The sequence below is a fragment of the Adelges cooleyi genome, unplaced genomic scaffold, assembly GCF_023614345.1.
Source record: "Adelges cooleyi isolate 19-005CV unplaced genomic scaffold, UGA_ACOO_1.1 ACOO_flye_CR_arks_rails_tigmint_CR_PRNA_23, whole genome shotgun sequence".
In the NCBI taxonomy this organism is placed as follows: Eukaryota; Metazoa; Arthropoda; class Insecta; order Hemiptera; family Adelgidae; genus Adelges; species Adelges cooleyi.
Genome location: NW_026095893.1, coordinates 8712191 through 8728235, shown reverse-complemented (window position 1 = coordinate 8728235; position 16045 = coordinate 8712191). Strand labels below are relative to the sequence as shown.

At 29.1% G+C, this 16045-nt stretch overlaps 2 protein-coding genes across 6 annotated transcripts in view; one reads left to right on the top strand and one right to left on the bottom strand.

The window, feature by feature from the left end:
- LOC126835396 (uncharacterized) overlaps positions 1–3930 on the bottom strand; it is a 16802-nt gene extending 12872 nt beyond the window's left edge. For 2 of the 4 annotated variants that reach the window (XM_050567959.1, XM_050567960.1), the window contains exons 1-2: positions 3767–3930; positions 3608–3684 (exon numbers count right to left, since the gene is read on the bottom strand). The gene's annotated coding sequence lies outside the window, so the exon portion shown is untranslated. Of the gene's footprint in view, positions 1–3607 lie in introns of all 4 variants that reach the window. The other 2 variants (XM_050567957.1, XM_050567958.1) reach the window with 1 other exon arrangement.
- LOC126835394 (armadillo repeat-containing protein gudu) overlaps positions 1–16045 on the top strand; it is a 20635-nt gene extending 4590 nt beyond the window's left edge. The window contains exons 4-14 of one of the 2 annotated variants that reach the window (XM_050567955.1): positions 5146–5268; positions 7094–7270; positions 7388–7534; positions 9007–9216; positions 9293–9541; positions 9608–9718; positions 9803–10027; positions 11363–11662; positions 13502–13690; positions 13754–13975; positions 15805–16045. In XM_050567955.1, the coding sequence (XP_050423912.1) occupies positions 5164–5268; positions 7094–7270; positions 7388–7534; positions 9007–9216; positions 9293–9541; positions 9608–9718; positions 9803–10027; positions 11363–11662; positions 13502–13690; positions 13754–13975; positions 15805–15918 (2049 nt within the window). In that variant the 5' untranslated portion in view covers positions 5146–5163 and the 3' untranslated portion in view covers positions 15919–16045. Of the gene's footprint in view, positions 1–5145; positions 5269–7088; positions 7271–7387; positions 7535–9006; positions 9217–9292; positions 9542–9607; positions 9719–9802; positions 10028–11362; positions 11663–13501; positions 13691–13753; positions 13976–15804 lie in introns of those variants that run through there. The other variant, XM_050567956.1, reaches the window with a different exon arrangement.

Sequence of the window (16045 nt, the reverse complement as noted above, 5' to 3'; positions counted from 1 at the left end):
ACAACAAGACATGTCCTTTTTTTTAATTTATTTTTTTTTTTTTCAAATTCTAAAAAAAAAATTGTTTAGAATATTTTGAAAAAATTTTTTTGGGTTTAAAAACATTTTGAAAAAAAAAAAAATTAAAAAAAAGGACATGTTTTGTTGTTGCCCCAAGGTATTCAATTTTAGGCACCTAAATAGTATACAAATCGATAATAATCATGCATCCACTTTCTCGTTCTATCCTTCTTCTATTATACTAAGAAATATTATAAGTATTATATTGTTTAAAAAAAAGTAAAAAAATTTAATGTATTTAAAATGGTTTAACAGGTACTTCGTAACTCCCTTACACCAGTCCAACCCAAAACCAATAACTTTAAATGATAAAAATATAAACCGTTATTTGTTTGTAATGTTTATTTTAAATAACTAATTACTACAAGGATATAAATCTTAAGAAAATTGTCGACTATTGAACTCAATTGGTTAATGGCGTCAATAATAATATTATTATGACTATACGACGTGATTTCAACTGTGACAATACTATTTTCTAAAGGTAATTAACATTGTTTAAAAAGAATGGATAAAATTCAAACTGTAACGTTTGTTAGTTACGTGACATACTTCAGTATCCGCATAACCGATCTAACGTTGTTTTTGAATATTATAATGTCACATCGAGAACAATATAACCATTAGGTCATTTTAAGACAGAAAAACAGTCATAATAAGTTCGTTTATTTATCGTAAAACTCAAACTTTTTTGATTTTATGAATTAATGAATGTGCTGTAAAATATATTATACACTGTAGTTGTCGCGAACATTATAGCGACAATTGTTAAAATTGCGCTTTATATATTCTATAGATTATCCGTTATTTGTTTTTCCAAAATCTTTTAAATGTACTTACTATACCCGGACGTATATATGTGTTATATCATCATTTATATACACATATATAAGATGTATGTATACTTATAATTGTAGGACTTATATTATGAAATGATCAAATTAAACTCCTTAACTCTTTCAAATTGTATACTCTGACAAAATAAAACAATAATAATATTGTAAGTTTAAGCCTACATCGTAACACAAACTAGTTTTTTATTTGCTGGAATATTACACGAAACGTACCCAATCTCAAGGTTAAATCGTTGGTAAACTGTATTTTAAAAACGGAATTTCATTAAAAATAATATACCTACTAATTAATAATTACGAGTGTTCCTATATAAGTATCCATTTAAACTTCATTACAAACGTTTTCATTTAAAAAACAACTCATCATTCTGACGAAATGTTGAATACACACTGGCTGAAGTATACACATGTAGGCTTTCATGACCAAGGTCCAGATAAATAGCACCAATTTTTTTTTTAAGCAATTGAAGTATGAATACCAGTATATCAGGATACGTACATTATTTACAATATGAGATGTTATTTGATTTGTGAAAATTCTATACAATAGAGGGTCAGAATTTAATATCAATATTGTTATGAAACAAAAGAATGTAACTTTATCCTATAAGCCCGTGTTAAGACTTTGAAGCTTGATCATGGTTGTCACGGTGTGCAGTCAGAACCTATAGGTATAATATGAATGATGTTTATGTGGAATTTATAACAATCGCAAGCATTCATAAATTAATGTTTTAATTTGGTTTCGAATTACGAGTACTTATACCTACGTCTAATTCTGTTCCATTATTTTTGTTCTCGATTTTGTTAGCAATCAACTATGACCACTTTTTAAGTAAACATATTTTAAGACAAAGTTATTTTAGTGAAACAATAACATTAAAATAAGTTAGTTTGATATTATTTAATATACAGATTTCAAAATGGTGTTTTATTTTTATGCTATTTAATCTATCATGATAATTTTGCCTCAAAATAAACACAACAATAGTAAAAAATCAAGCAGTTTTATCAATTAATAATTGTATTTATAATAATTCGGATAATTGGATAGCGAATTCGTCTAGAAACCATCTTATAATGACAGCGCTGCGCCTTCAAGGCCCATTAAAACTTAAGTCGAATGACTTAAGACGTAAGCTACATGGTATATTTATCATAAAATGTTATTATGCAGGTTTTACTAGTTTTCGAGTTTACCGTATCAAATTTAACATGCTACATTGCTACTGAATGTTCTATGTGTAATATTTGATATTGTTAAAAAATGTTATTTCGATTCCGACTACTGTTAAAATATTTTGCAAATTGTTTTTTCAAACGATACATGGTTAAAGAATGTAATGAGTTTTAAGCAGTAAAACTATAATTTCTAAAAATAGTTTTAATAGTTTTTTTTTTTTGCATAAAACGTTAAAATGGAAATTACATAATAATAGTCAATATAATATTTAAAATATACTACTTAAAAAACGATTGCGCTTTCAGCCAGGTACTAGTACTGTACTGTTAATATTTTTCAACTATATTGACTTTAGACTTAAATAAAATATTAACCAAAAATTATGGACTTGGTTTATACGTATGATTCGCCAATTCGCAATTATTTTGAACGTTTTTTTCGAACACCACACAGTTACATGAACAACATTATTATTACTGTTGTTCATATATATTTAAAGATCTGTAGTGATATAAAAAACAGGCCTCAAGACCGATAAAGACTTAAAAAATGTTGAAAGATTTAAAATCTAACATTAGTAATAATTATTGTACTTTTTAAATGATAACTATAAATAATATTATTATTATTAGTTTTTAATAATTATACTAAAATTAAGTAATTAAATCTAACATTTACAATCACCTATATAATTTCGTGCTACAATAAAGTTTTTAAAATATGATTATGGTTAATAAGGATTTCATAATATTGGTTTGATATAGTATTTTTTTGATTGATTGGTTCATTGGAAATACCTATTTGTCGATCGATAATGTATTGTTAAATATTGTTGTACAAGTCTGTCATTAAAATGATGTAATTGTAATATTAACCCTTAAATGCACGCTAAGCGACACTGCGTAGGACATTTTCTGGAGATTTTGCATATAAGAAGGGGTAAATACATATTTATACGTGAACATAAGGGTTATAGCTCATTCACGATATTATAACTGATATTGATACAATTCGTTGCGACTTTACCGCATATATCATAAGTCATAGTAAAATACATTTGCAATATCACAAATACTCCCGTTTATCGGTCCACGGTAAGTTATTTAATTGCATTGAACTCTCTCTCGAAAAAACAGAACCACTCATTTATTGAATTAAACTTACTTATTTCATCCCAAAGTCACCAATAATTAAATATCCGTTAGATAGCATAGTACCCAACCGATCACAAGAGATTGCGTAGTAAAATAAATGATCATTCTGATCTCCACTTCCCTTTTAACTATCTTATCTAGTCTACTCATAGATTCAAGTTTTTTCATTCTCCTGTTTTGTATATTTTGATTATTATCATAATAAGTTTTAAAATACATATTCTTAATACATGTATAAATTTATAATCATTATTTTAATTCAATATTTTAATAGCCTTCCTACTTCCAGTTAAAGTTGAATTACACAGATCTAAATATTTTTTTATTCAATTTAATAATTATTAATATATTTTTACCTGTGAGTGAAAACTCGAAATTATCGTCGATACGTTAAATCCAATAGACGTGACATAAGCACAACACAACGAGAGCACTTAACAAAAAAAATATCCAAGTAAATATTGTTGTTATAAATAAATTCTAAAATTATTTCGGTCGATAAACGTTTTACGTACACAACAGACAATTTTTAATGGAAAAAATAACTCTTGTGTGTGTGTGTGTGTGTGTGTGTATCAACAAGGTATAGCCAATTCGAACTACTAGTACATGCGATGTACAATATCCTACCATCAGGTGTTGTACGTGTATGACTAGTTTTAGATTTACTGCTGTCAGCGGCTAGTGATCGTTTGAAACGATTTGAAGAGGTAGTAATAGTCATAGGTATTATGATCGTCATTGTGACGACACAACAGCTTGGCTGTGTACAGGACAGGAAATTAAAAAAAAATAACAATGCATTAATTTCTAATTATCCAATGTATGTATGTATACATATATATTATATTATACACTCTAATAATTTTAGTGAACCGTTTCTGATATTTAATTCCAAAAAAAAATTCAGATAAAAAACAAAATTAGCACATTTTTTTTAAATATTCAACGTTAAAACGTCCCCCATAAATATATATAATTTTCATAATTTAATAAAAGATAACCAACCACTTTAAACTATGGGTCTGCCGTCTGGATGAAAAATATAGTATGCTGTCAGTTGTATGATTTAAAAGTATTTTGTATTTTTGTGTTGTACTGACGTTCAGACAGTTGTAATACATTTATGATTTCTAGTTTTAGCAATCAAGAAATTATTTTTAGAAAAAATGTTTATTTGTAGTGCATATTATACTTTAGCTTATATCTTACTACATTTAAAATGGAATACTAAATACTGATTTTATTAATGAAATATAATTAATTTTTAGGTTTTTGTTTTGGAACAATAGATATTTGTTTTTATCAAAATGTAGGATAGGTTAAGTTTTCAGACGAATTATCAAAGAAGAGCTTTTAAGCTTATAATGCAAGGTGATCGCCAATACAAAAAGCTTTTGAAATAATAATATTATTATCATAGGTTAAGTAGTTTAAAATCGAGACACTGTATGTAGAAAGTTATTTCAGTATGTGAAAACCAAATGACTCAGATGTGACTTCTTAATATTTGGATGAAATCTGTCAAAGGAAAAAATGTGGATGGTGATAACTATGATAAGTTGTTAAAATTGATTTAACTCACATTACAACGTCATGTTAATTGTTTAAAGTTGCTCGATTTATTTTTCTACTTAAACTTGACTTGCAATGCAAACAAATTCAAAGCTATTTTACAAAGAGTTTTACTCGACAAAATATCACTGCGAGCTATGCAAGAACGTTACAACAATAAACATAGAGGGCGAAATTAACGATGACGGTTAAGGCCTAGCACGTTTGATCGATATTCGCCCTAGTTTGAATTTTGCGTTTCGTTGTAAATTGTTTGTTTTTTCAAATGCATTCTCTTCAATAAAAATCTACACATTATAAGGTTTACTCATGTTTGAAGGTAAAACAACAAACTCAAATGAGCGATATTCAAAACTATAACAAAATCACAGGAGAAAGTTCCGTCAATGAACACCAGCAAGATGGCGGAGACGAAGATTCAGACGTTAACGTGCCAAAAGAGGTAAGTTGAATTATACAGATATTAGTCGGGCCTGAATAACTTATTGGATTAAAATATAAGATAGACACTACAAGCTTTAATGCCATATGTGCTATATTGTGGTAGTTTTAATCCATTATATTAGTTATTTTTAAAGTTTTAGCAGTTTGTGTATAGAAAATATTTTGGTATTACTTACATACAAAATATAATGATGATTTCTGCTTTTAAAAGAATTGAAATTCCTTCAAATGGTATACTATATACCAGGGAAACCCTAAGGAATTTAAATTTTAAGTTTGATTGGACTACTATACCAGACTGTGTAACTAATTTTGCTGCCACTAAAGCAAGGTAAAATTTGTTTTAATTTTTTCTTTGCTTATACTTTTTTGTTTATGATTATTTTTGTAATATCTTTTAAAAATTATAAAAAAAGAAATTGGATTTATTATTTAGCTTATGAAACAATCTTATTAAGAAAAAATGTTTGTTTATTTTTTGATCTCTAACGACTAACAATATTGATAGATTGGTAAAAACTTTTTTTGGTATAATTTTAGGTCCACGCCATTATTAATCTGACCCCGCATATTAATAATTTTATGGATCAAAATATTATAATAAAAGTAATAAAAAAAACACGTCATATTATACTATTTAAAATGGTTCAATGTATTGTCAGTTTTGTTTGAAACACGTTATTCATAGTCGTTTTTTAAGTCTATCAACCATAAAAACCTGAAAAGCTTGTTAAGTTAAAAACTCTGATTTAACGTGGTGTTTTAGATAATAAATATTATAAAAATTAAATATTGAAAAATGTATGAATGTATCATTATAATACTTACCGTGATATTCATAAATGTTTTAGTATTTATTTTGTTTATTCGGTTGTAGTTAAGGTTATACCTGAATCCTGGACAAAAGTTCCAAGAAAAAAAGGTTCTAAGACCCTATTGTCCACCTATGTCCAGTTTAAAAAAAGTCAGACAAAATTGTGAAGTCTTCAAAAATAGTAATAGTTTGTATTGATGAGGGGATAAATGGCATCAGAGTGTTATTGAAAAAGTGTTAGATTATGTGTCAACGGAGATGTCAATTTTGACTATTTTTTAGGAAACCCTAACAAACATTCGAGAGTAGTTATTTAGAATTATAACTCTACACATTTCTTTTCCTAATATATTTTTGAAGTCTTAATATTCATATTATTTATTTTAATAATTCGTTCTTCTTCACATAGAAAAATATTTGTTTGAATAATTGTTCCCTTCAGCATAACAAAAACACTTTATCAAATTATGATAACAAAACTAAATTCATCCATTGTGTACGGCATCGATAAAAATAAAAATGTTAACATAAAAATTAACAAAAAATGTGTTTTACTATTTTTCACAAACGTTATCCTATTGTACTCAGTTATAAGAGTTCTAAAACACAGCTTCTTTTCTAAAAACCCCTAGTGGTATCCAAAATTGATATATTTGTATTATGGAAAAAGTATATATATATATATAAGTATATATATAAGTATAAGAGTTCTAAAAACCAAAAAATAATATATATAAATATATATATATATATATAAAATGTTTTTAGCCTGTGAGATCAATCTAAAAATTTCCGTGGCCATTTCCGCGTCATTTTAACTTAGTTATTATAATAATATTATTATTATTTAATTTACTCTATAATCTGTTTGCTCATTTAATCGTGATATTTATATGAAACCGAAACGTTAAAACATGTCGATGATTTCTTGTGGAGCGGAGTGGTGTTTTTATAAATCAAATCTGTCTTTTAATTTTTAAGTTAAACTTCAAGTTGTGTATTAGTATAGGTTCCTGGAGGATCTTTGCACTCGATTTTGGTGGAAGAACCGGCACCATCGGACGACAGCTCAAGTTATAGCATGACCCTTAGTGAATTTGAAGAAGATCGATGGTACAACCCGTCTTCATTGGCTGATGACGTAACCGAACTAGAGAATATTCAAAGATTAATTAAATATATAAGAGTAATAACGATATACATGTATAACAATATAGTTTATATATATATGTATATATATATATATATATTTATAAACGAGTTAGTCATGTTGGCAGGATATATGTACGCCTTGTCATTGCAGGTAGGCAACCAAACTGCCACGACGATTGCTCTGGCAGCCTTGGCGGACTATGATCTTCGTAATGAATCTACTCAGAGCATTGTGATCAACGCTGGTGGTACAGAACTTTTGATCAACCTATTAGAAACTGATCACAATGAATGCCGAGTATGTAATAACGGTTTGCATTAAACGTTTGTCTTGAAAATTAAAATTTGTTTATATGATTAATTAGTTTAAAAAAATGTATAAAACATTTTATACAGGTTTTAATAGCATAATAAATTGCATGAATATTATCTCACAGAAGGAGCCAACATCTCTTTAAAGAAAGACTAAAACTCAATCACTTTTCAAATTGTCTACCAAGCCGATTACAAACATTTTGTTTTTGGGATAAATTTTGACTTTATGGGGGCTAAAATACTGATATTTTATTTTTGAAAACTACTTTATAGTTACATATATTTACATTTCGAATGACCTGGGGCACTGTTTCTCTAGTACCCTTGCATAACAACAACTGTGAACTGAGGAAGGGGTAGTCTTACAAAATATTTTTAATACAGATGTATATAATGTAATATGTAAATTGAAAAATTTAAACTCAAACAGAAATTATTATTTTCTATGTGCATTTTGTTTTGAAAATACATTAATAATTTTGTCAGTCTCGACCTTTACAAATATTTATTTTTCTTCAGTGCAGAAAAAGATTTCTCAGCTAAACATTTGGATGTTGGAGACCAAAGATACATTCTTAATGTTAATTCTATTGAACAATTCATGTGATTCTCAATCTTGATTATTTTACAAGTATCGATTATAGTTAACAATATCATTATAAAAAATTACAATTTTTCAAATTGAAACAAATAATCAACTAAAAAAATAATTTTAAAATTGTGCCACGGCCCACGGTTGATGCCTTGTAAATGTTATAAAAAATTGATATGTTTAATCAAAACTTTAATTAGAGTTTTTAGAAACGTATTGTGGCAAGCATATGTTTTGTACAAAAATAAGCCGTATGCGTTATAGGTGTAGAAAAAAATGAAAGATCAAAATAGATAACCTTTTGATTTGTATCAATATAGGAAATTAACAAACTGTATCTTAATGTTGTTTATTCGCAAATTGCCTATACAATGCGCCTTATTATATCGTATCACGGAAATGACAATTGTAATAATATTATGGCCATATAAGTTTTTATGAATATTTCAAAGTACAAAGAAGATCTTGGGTAGACCAGAATTTTAAATTACAACACTCCTCCCCCATCCACCGAAATTCGATGCAAAGTTCTAATATTTATTTATTACAATAACCAGGGAATTGGATACATAAAAAAAAATTCAAAATGACGAGTTGAACATTTTTAGGTAGGCTCGGGTACAACCGGATTCATTCTGATTCCGTATCTATAAAAGTGTTAAATTGTAATGCAATTAATTATACTATTATCCAGTTATAAGATTTAGGACCAACAGTTTTTACTAATATTTCTGTATTTATTTTCCGTTTACCTTTAAGTACCGTTAACGAATCGCGAGTTAACAACATAGGACTTATCCTTTAATAACTTTAGGAGGATCTGTGAGTAAAAAATGTCTAACTGGAAAAGCTTAATTTTTTAGCACGGCGCCTTGGCAATACTGCATGAAATGTCGTTTATGTTGGGCACGAGAAGGAATCTAACGAATTTGGGCGCAATACCCATTTTGGTGAAACTATTGTCGGAAAGATCAATCGATATGCAAACTCTCGCGGCCCAGACGTTAGCTAATGTTGCGACGATAAGAAAAGGTCGGAAGTTCATTCGAAAAGCCGGCGGTATAGAGTTAATGGTTATAATAGCAGATACAATCGGTGTGTAGGAAACACTTGTGTACAGCGTTGTGAAATATTATTTTATCGTCGCAGGTAAATTACATGGACGTACCTCAGCAAATTTTGAAAACCGAAAACGATCTGCTCCAGCCCGCGCAACAGAAATCGCTGAGTTTGCTGTGTAAATGTTCACAAGCTCTTTGGTACATGTCAAAGTCGGATAAAAATAAAGACGTGATGAGACGTTCCGGCATTATACCGGTAATGGCAAAATTGTTGACTTCGTCGCACGAAGACGCGGTCGGCTCCATTATGGGAATTATCGTTAATTGTGCCACACAAGTAGGTCAATAAATGTACTTGAATTTTTCAAAAACATGAACTCCTTTAAGGGTATCGATGTTTTAGTGCATTTTCCGAACGGCCATCAAAGAACAAGGCATGCTGGTAGATATTTTAAAACTTCTAAAGAGTCCCGACTTGACGATGTTGAAAAATGCTGCTGAAATTACATTCAACGTTAGTACATGAAACTATGACAATATTACCCCTATACCAACAAAGTAATGCGTTCTGTGTACTATTGTTGTTTGTTTTGTTCAGTGTGCCGAAGATCCCGAAAGTCGGAAAATGATTAAAGAACAAGGTGGCTTAAACTCGTTAGTGAACATCGTTAAAATCGAGTCACATAGGTCAGACATAAAATTAATGGAAGCTGCTACTGGTGCTATATGGAAATGCTTAATGAACTCAGATAACGTGAAACGGTTGGAAGATATTAACGGCATCCACGTTTTAGTAAAATTACTGGATTCGGAGAGCGACGAAGTGAGCAAACAATATTTATTTTATTGATTAGTTCTGAATATGTACTAGACTCATACTACTGGACCTCATTAAGGATTAATTAAGAAGAAGAATTAATTCGAGAACCGTCAAAACCATGCTAGAGGGCTCCATATCTAAAGAACGGTCAAATTAAAATTATAAACTTAATGTATTCATACTTCGTGATCTCGAGACTAAAAATTTAATTTCGCAATTTTTTTAAGATATTATTACAGTTTTTAAACCTTAAAAGTTTAACATAATTTATAAATATCAAAGATATCTATAAGGAAAATGAATGATGACAAGATTTTGGAGACAATTTCATAACTTTTTTTTAACAAACCTAATATATTTAACTTAATATTTAACATTTAAAATCGCAGTTTTTTTTAATTTTAGCTTTGATGCATGTCTAAAAAAGTATTGTTTTTGCAATGATGTGTTTTTTTTCTTTTGGTTTCTGGACGCACGATAACTTCTAAACCACTGAGCCGATTTCTTCGTGTAGAAGTGTAAAGTAAAGATCAGATACCGTATCTAAAAGGAACATTATTGAGCTAAAAATTGAAAAAAATCACCCCAAAAAAATTATTTAAAAAAAGAAGGAAAATTACACTTCCCAAAGTCAATTTCTAGGTTGCTATGTATAAGTAAATCAATAGTCAACGCGTATTTGAAAATACCTGATTTAATAGTGATTTTACCACTTTCCTTTGCAATAATTCCTATTATCGTATGACCTCCCTCACCTCAACATGCTCCGTTCCCACTATGCCTCGTCTCAACTGATTGCTTTTTTTTTAAATATGTATAACTGTTTTTCACTATATTATTTTTAAAATCGGTTATGACATTTCAAAATGTTCTCAAATGTGTCTCCAAAATGTTGTTACCGTTTGATTTCATAATAGTTGATTTTGCTCTAAAACAACTATGCACCTAGTAAACGTATTCTGCGTAGCTATGTTTAGATGAAAAAATATTTAATATTGCTGTCAAGGATGCTATAATAGTTCGAAAAATAAATAAAATACCAAAAAAGAGCCCTAATTAATAAATTAATAACTATACACATAACCCTAACAATAAATACTCAACCAAGTTCAATGTATCCTCTTAAGAACTTCCTCCATTTGACGTCACTGAATATTGTTGTAACATTTTCTTGAGTATTCGATGATAGACATGATCCAGCGTTTTCAATCCATAAATCTTAAGCTATCGTAATTTACTAGCATACATATGCAAACATTAATATTTTTATACATAAATACAAAAACTGTAATATAGTTAATAAATCTGCTTGATTTGAATACATTTATCATGTTTAAGGTTATAGCCAACACGGTAGCGTCGATGGCGGAATGCACGAAAATTGTAAGAAATAAAATTGCATTGAAAACCGCCGACGGATTAGTGCCCATAATTAAGTTATTGCAAGATTCCAGCCACGAACGGATCTTAATAAATGTTTGCAGAGTAATTGACAATTGTGCCACCGAACCACAATGTATTGAACAAGTGATGAACAATGACGGCATACGTTTAGTGTGGTCCATGATGAAGTTCGATTCCACTCGAGTTCAATCCACGGCTGGGCATACGCTGGTCACTCTACTTAAGAACACTAAAGTAAGTATACATTTCTCAATGTCTGTCATACAACCTGGAAGGGCTTACATTTTTTGTTTTTAATGGAAAACTTAATAATGGGTTAAAAGGTTTATATTTATATTTTGTTATTTAAAAATTAGGTGGTTTATAAAAAAAATTATAAAAATGTAAACGTATTATATACCATTTCGAAAATAAAAATAAGAAATCGAACTTTTAGTCCACACAAAACTTTATAACAAAAAAAAGAGTTTGAAATTGCTTCGATAAACATCCTAGAAACTTGGACTTTGCCTTTGTTTGTATAAAATTCTGTTCTTTCCGTTCTATTTAAAAGCTTAACTAATTATTAACGAATATTTATGAATAATATTACCAACGATAATGATGTATTACATAATGGTTTAATTTATCATTAATATATTGTTAATAATAGCCACATTATAGTAACCGTTTTTATAAATATTAACCTATTATACTATTTTCTATCATTTTAGCCGACCATTGTTCGTGTGATGAGCGTATCTGATATACTTAATTATATTTATCATGTATTACCTCTTTATGTTTAACACATAAAGCGGCTTCTAAAAACTCTTTGGGTCAAGAGTCAAGACATTTACTTTTCAAATTATTAAAAATGTACGAGTACTGACTGATAATCGAACGATTCTGTTTTATTGCATTTTTCAACTGTCTCTATTAGTATTTAGTTATTAGTAATTTATTATTGTTAATATTTATTATATAATTTGATACACGTTTAAATTACTCAAGGGCATTCAATAATATTTATGCTGCATCCTGCACTAGAAAGGTACAAAGTTGATTTAACAATAATTTGTATATATTAATAACCAATATAATAATGTAATATTAGACAAAGTATTTTGTTGTTTAGAATGAAAAACACACATTTTTGTCTTCTTTAACCGCTGGAGAGTAGTATGTTCGATTTTTGGATAACTTATTTCTTATTATGTTAATTTTATAAGTAGTTTGATACTTATTTCACAATGATTAAATCAGTTTTAAAACTATTATCTTCAAACCAGTGACCGCTTTGACCCCACTTTGCTGCACTATTTATTTTTAATACAAATGAAAATTGTATGTTTTATCATTTCTAAATATAATTTAAAGTTTATCTTAAGTATTAAGTTTTTATTAATTTAAAATTTTAGAATACCTATACAAAAATTATTATGCTTGAAAGTTGGAGAACAAGTTATAAAAGGAGTTAAAAATACATACAAGTATTTAACATCAGTTATGTAGTGAGAGTACATAGTGTGGGCTGTGTACTGTGTAGTAGTTGAATGAGATAGAAAAAGACATCAGGCATGTTGTGAATTAAAAAAGTTAGGTAAGGTTAGGTATCACTTTGATTTTTGGGTGAAAAGAAAATAATATATAATTTAGTGAGACCTGCTATTCTATATGGATGTGAGTGTAAAACTTTGTATACAAGTAATGAAAGGGAAATATAAATAGTTAAGACGGATAAGACTGAATATATACGAGGTAGATTGGGAATTGAGTTTAGTTAATAGCAGTAAATATAATATATTTATAAGGTTGGACATGTTGAAAGAGGGAAGAGAAACGAAATAGTAAGATAGTCATGGGAATTGGAGTAGATAAATTTGAAGATAGAAAAGAGGAAGAGTGAACTATCTACTTCACTGAGTGAAGTAGATGGATAATGATTTGGATATAGAAGTGTGGGGACAGATGATGAGGATGGCCTTCAGCCGACTACTTTTGTATGGACTAAGGTGAAAAATATGTTTTAATTGTTTATATTGTATATATTCGGTAACGGGTAAATGGTCACGTGTGGAGTAATTTTTACAGGATTCTGGCGACATCATGCGTTCTTTAGTGACTGGGTTGGTTATGTTGGTCGATTTACTGAAATCACTGGATACCAAGGTGTTGGCTGCGGCATGTGCCGTCATTGGAATTTTAGCAAAGGAACCCGAGAACTTAGCAATTCTTACCGACTACGATATTGTACCACGACTTTCCAGCTTGGTGCATACGGTAACATTTTCAATACATCACAAACGCTTAACTCAAAGCTGTTAATAATTTTTAATCGTTTAGGACAATATGGAACTCCAGGCTCACTTGTCTCGAGCTATAGGTTCGTGTTGTCTGTTGAACCGCAACTGTCATACGTTTGGAAAATTTGATGTCGTATTGCCCATTTCCAAGTATATACACTCAGATTCTAACATTGTCAAAGAAAATGTTACTTTTGCATTATATGGCCTATCTGGAGATGCAGCAAATTGTGTAACTATGGAATTATGCGGAGTGGTTCCGGTAACATAAATATTTGTTTTATTATTCATACAATATTAATGTATAGCTACTTATTTTGAAAACTGTAGATTTTTTATACTTATATTTATTATAAATATAGAGGCTTTAAAAAGTATGTAAATTAGTTAGGTAATAAAAAGGTATGTAGATATCACACTAATTTTTTGGATTTCATAATAATTTTACCACTGTGAAATTCAGAAATGGGGTTATAACAGCCTGTTGCCTATAGTACATGTTTTAATTAGAGGTCCCTATTACACGTGTAATTACCATACACGTGAAACACGTGTAATTAACATACACTTGTATATACACGTGTAATTAACATACACTTGTATATACACGTGTATTCAAAAAAAAATATTTTTGTTATTAATTTTAGTTTTACTCGTACGTTTAATATCACGTCTATTTAACTATACGAACTCAAACACAAGTATAATTGTGTAAATACGTTAACTCAAACTAACGTTTTTGACAAAATAAATTTTTTTAAATACACGTGTATTTATAATTACACGTGTATATACACGTATATGTTAATTACACGGGTTTCGTGTACACGTGTATTTAAATTACACGTTTAAAATCACAGGCACTAGTTTTAATCTATGCTAAAACTTGTGAGAAAAAATATTCGAAAATTATTAGTATTCCTCCTCATCTCTACACTTCTAACTATTTGGGGTTAGCCACCATAGGGCCAAGTTCCTAAATAACCTTCAGCTATAAATGGCCCTCCACAATTTGTATACTTACAAGGGTTCCTTATAGCAATGTCAACGTATTATCTTAAACTTTGCTTGTTTGGTGTTTCTCAATAAAAAGAAAAATTTTAGTTTTTTATTATGGAGGTCGAAATCCGAACAGGGTGTTTCATTTTTTGTGGTTTTATAATTTTATCTTATTTATCGAAAATAGAAATATCATATTATACAACTTTATAGTTGAGAAATATTGGTGTGCCCATTAAGCACAGAATTTTCTAAGCTACACGTAAAAACACAGAATCATGAGTATGTTTTTACGCTTAGAGAACAAGTTAGCATTCTTCCCTTCCTCCCATCATCTCTCCCTCACTTACTTTCACCAAAGCCAACCTACTATGATAAAAATTAACACGGTAAAGATACTTATCAAACAAAAACGAGTCGGCCATCTTCTAAATATGTAATGCTATAATAAATTATATCTATACATTATTATTATTTAGTTGTATATAGATATAATTTATTATGATTATAGCATATTTGGAACATGGCCGTCACTTTTTTGTTTACATTGTCAAGTGACCCTTCTGCTTTAATCTATTCTATTCTTTCATTTTCCGGTGTCGCCATGACACTGATTCCAGATAGACCCTAGCCCAAAAACCATCTATGTTGAAAAAAAATGTTCTCCAGTCTCCACTACACGGAAAAACATAGAATCATATGCTTTTAAGATTAGAATACAAAAGGGCTTTCTTCCCTTCCATCCCCTACCCTTCTTTTACTTTCATTTTCACTTTCTAGTGTCCCAACAAAAAATATATCCATGTTAAAAAGAGGAGCCAATACTTGCCCTGCTTACCTCCAGATGGAGCTCTTGATTTTATCCACATTCATCATCGTCATGTCACCAATTGCTCTAATACGGCGTTAACATATAATTTATTTTCTCACCAAATATGGTCCCTATAAATTACCAAGAATACTGTAAGCATATAAATGACATTTTTTCGTTGTAAAGTCAATTGACAGATTAAAACATGGGATAGCACATTATTATGTTACAATGTATTATTATTAGTACAAAATTCGTTCTTATTTTGTTGTTTTCGGCAGTTTTTAATGGAAACAATTTCGTCAAGGGATCCGGATGTACAAGAAGCTTCTGCAGGGTGTTTAGCAAATATTAGGAAAATCGCATTAAACACCCGAAGACTAAAATATTACTAATAAAGCTATTAGTTAATTTAATAATGACAAGAAAATGTGATATAACATAAATTATAATATTATTGTTATATTGAATTATTTTTAAATTTTATCTAAACGTTACTAATTTGTTTTTAAATATTTTACT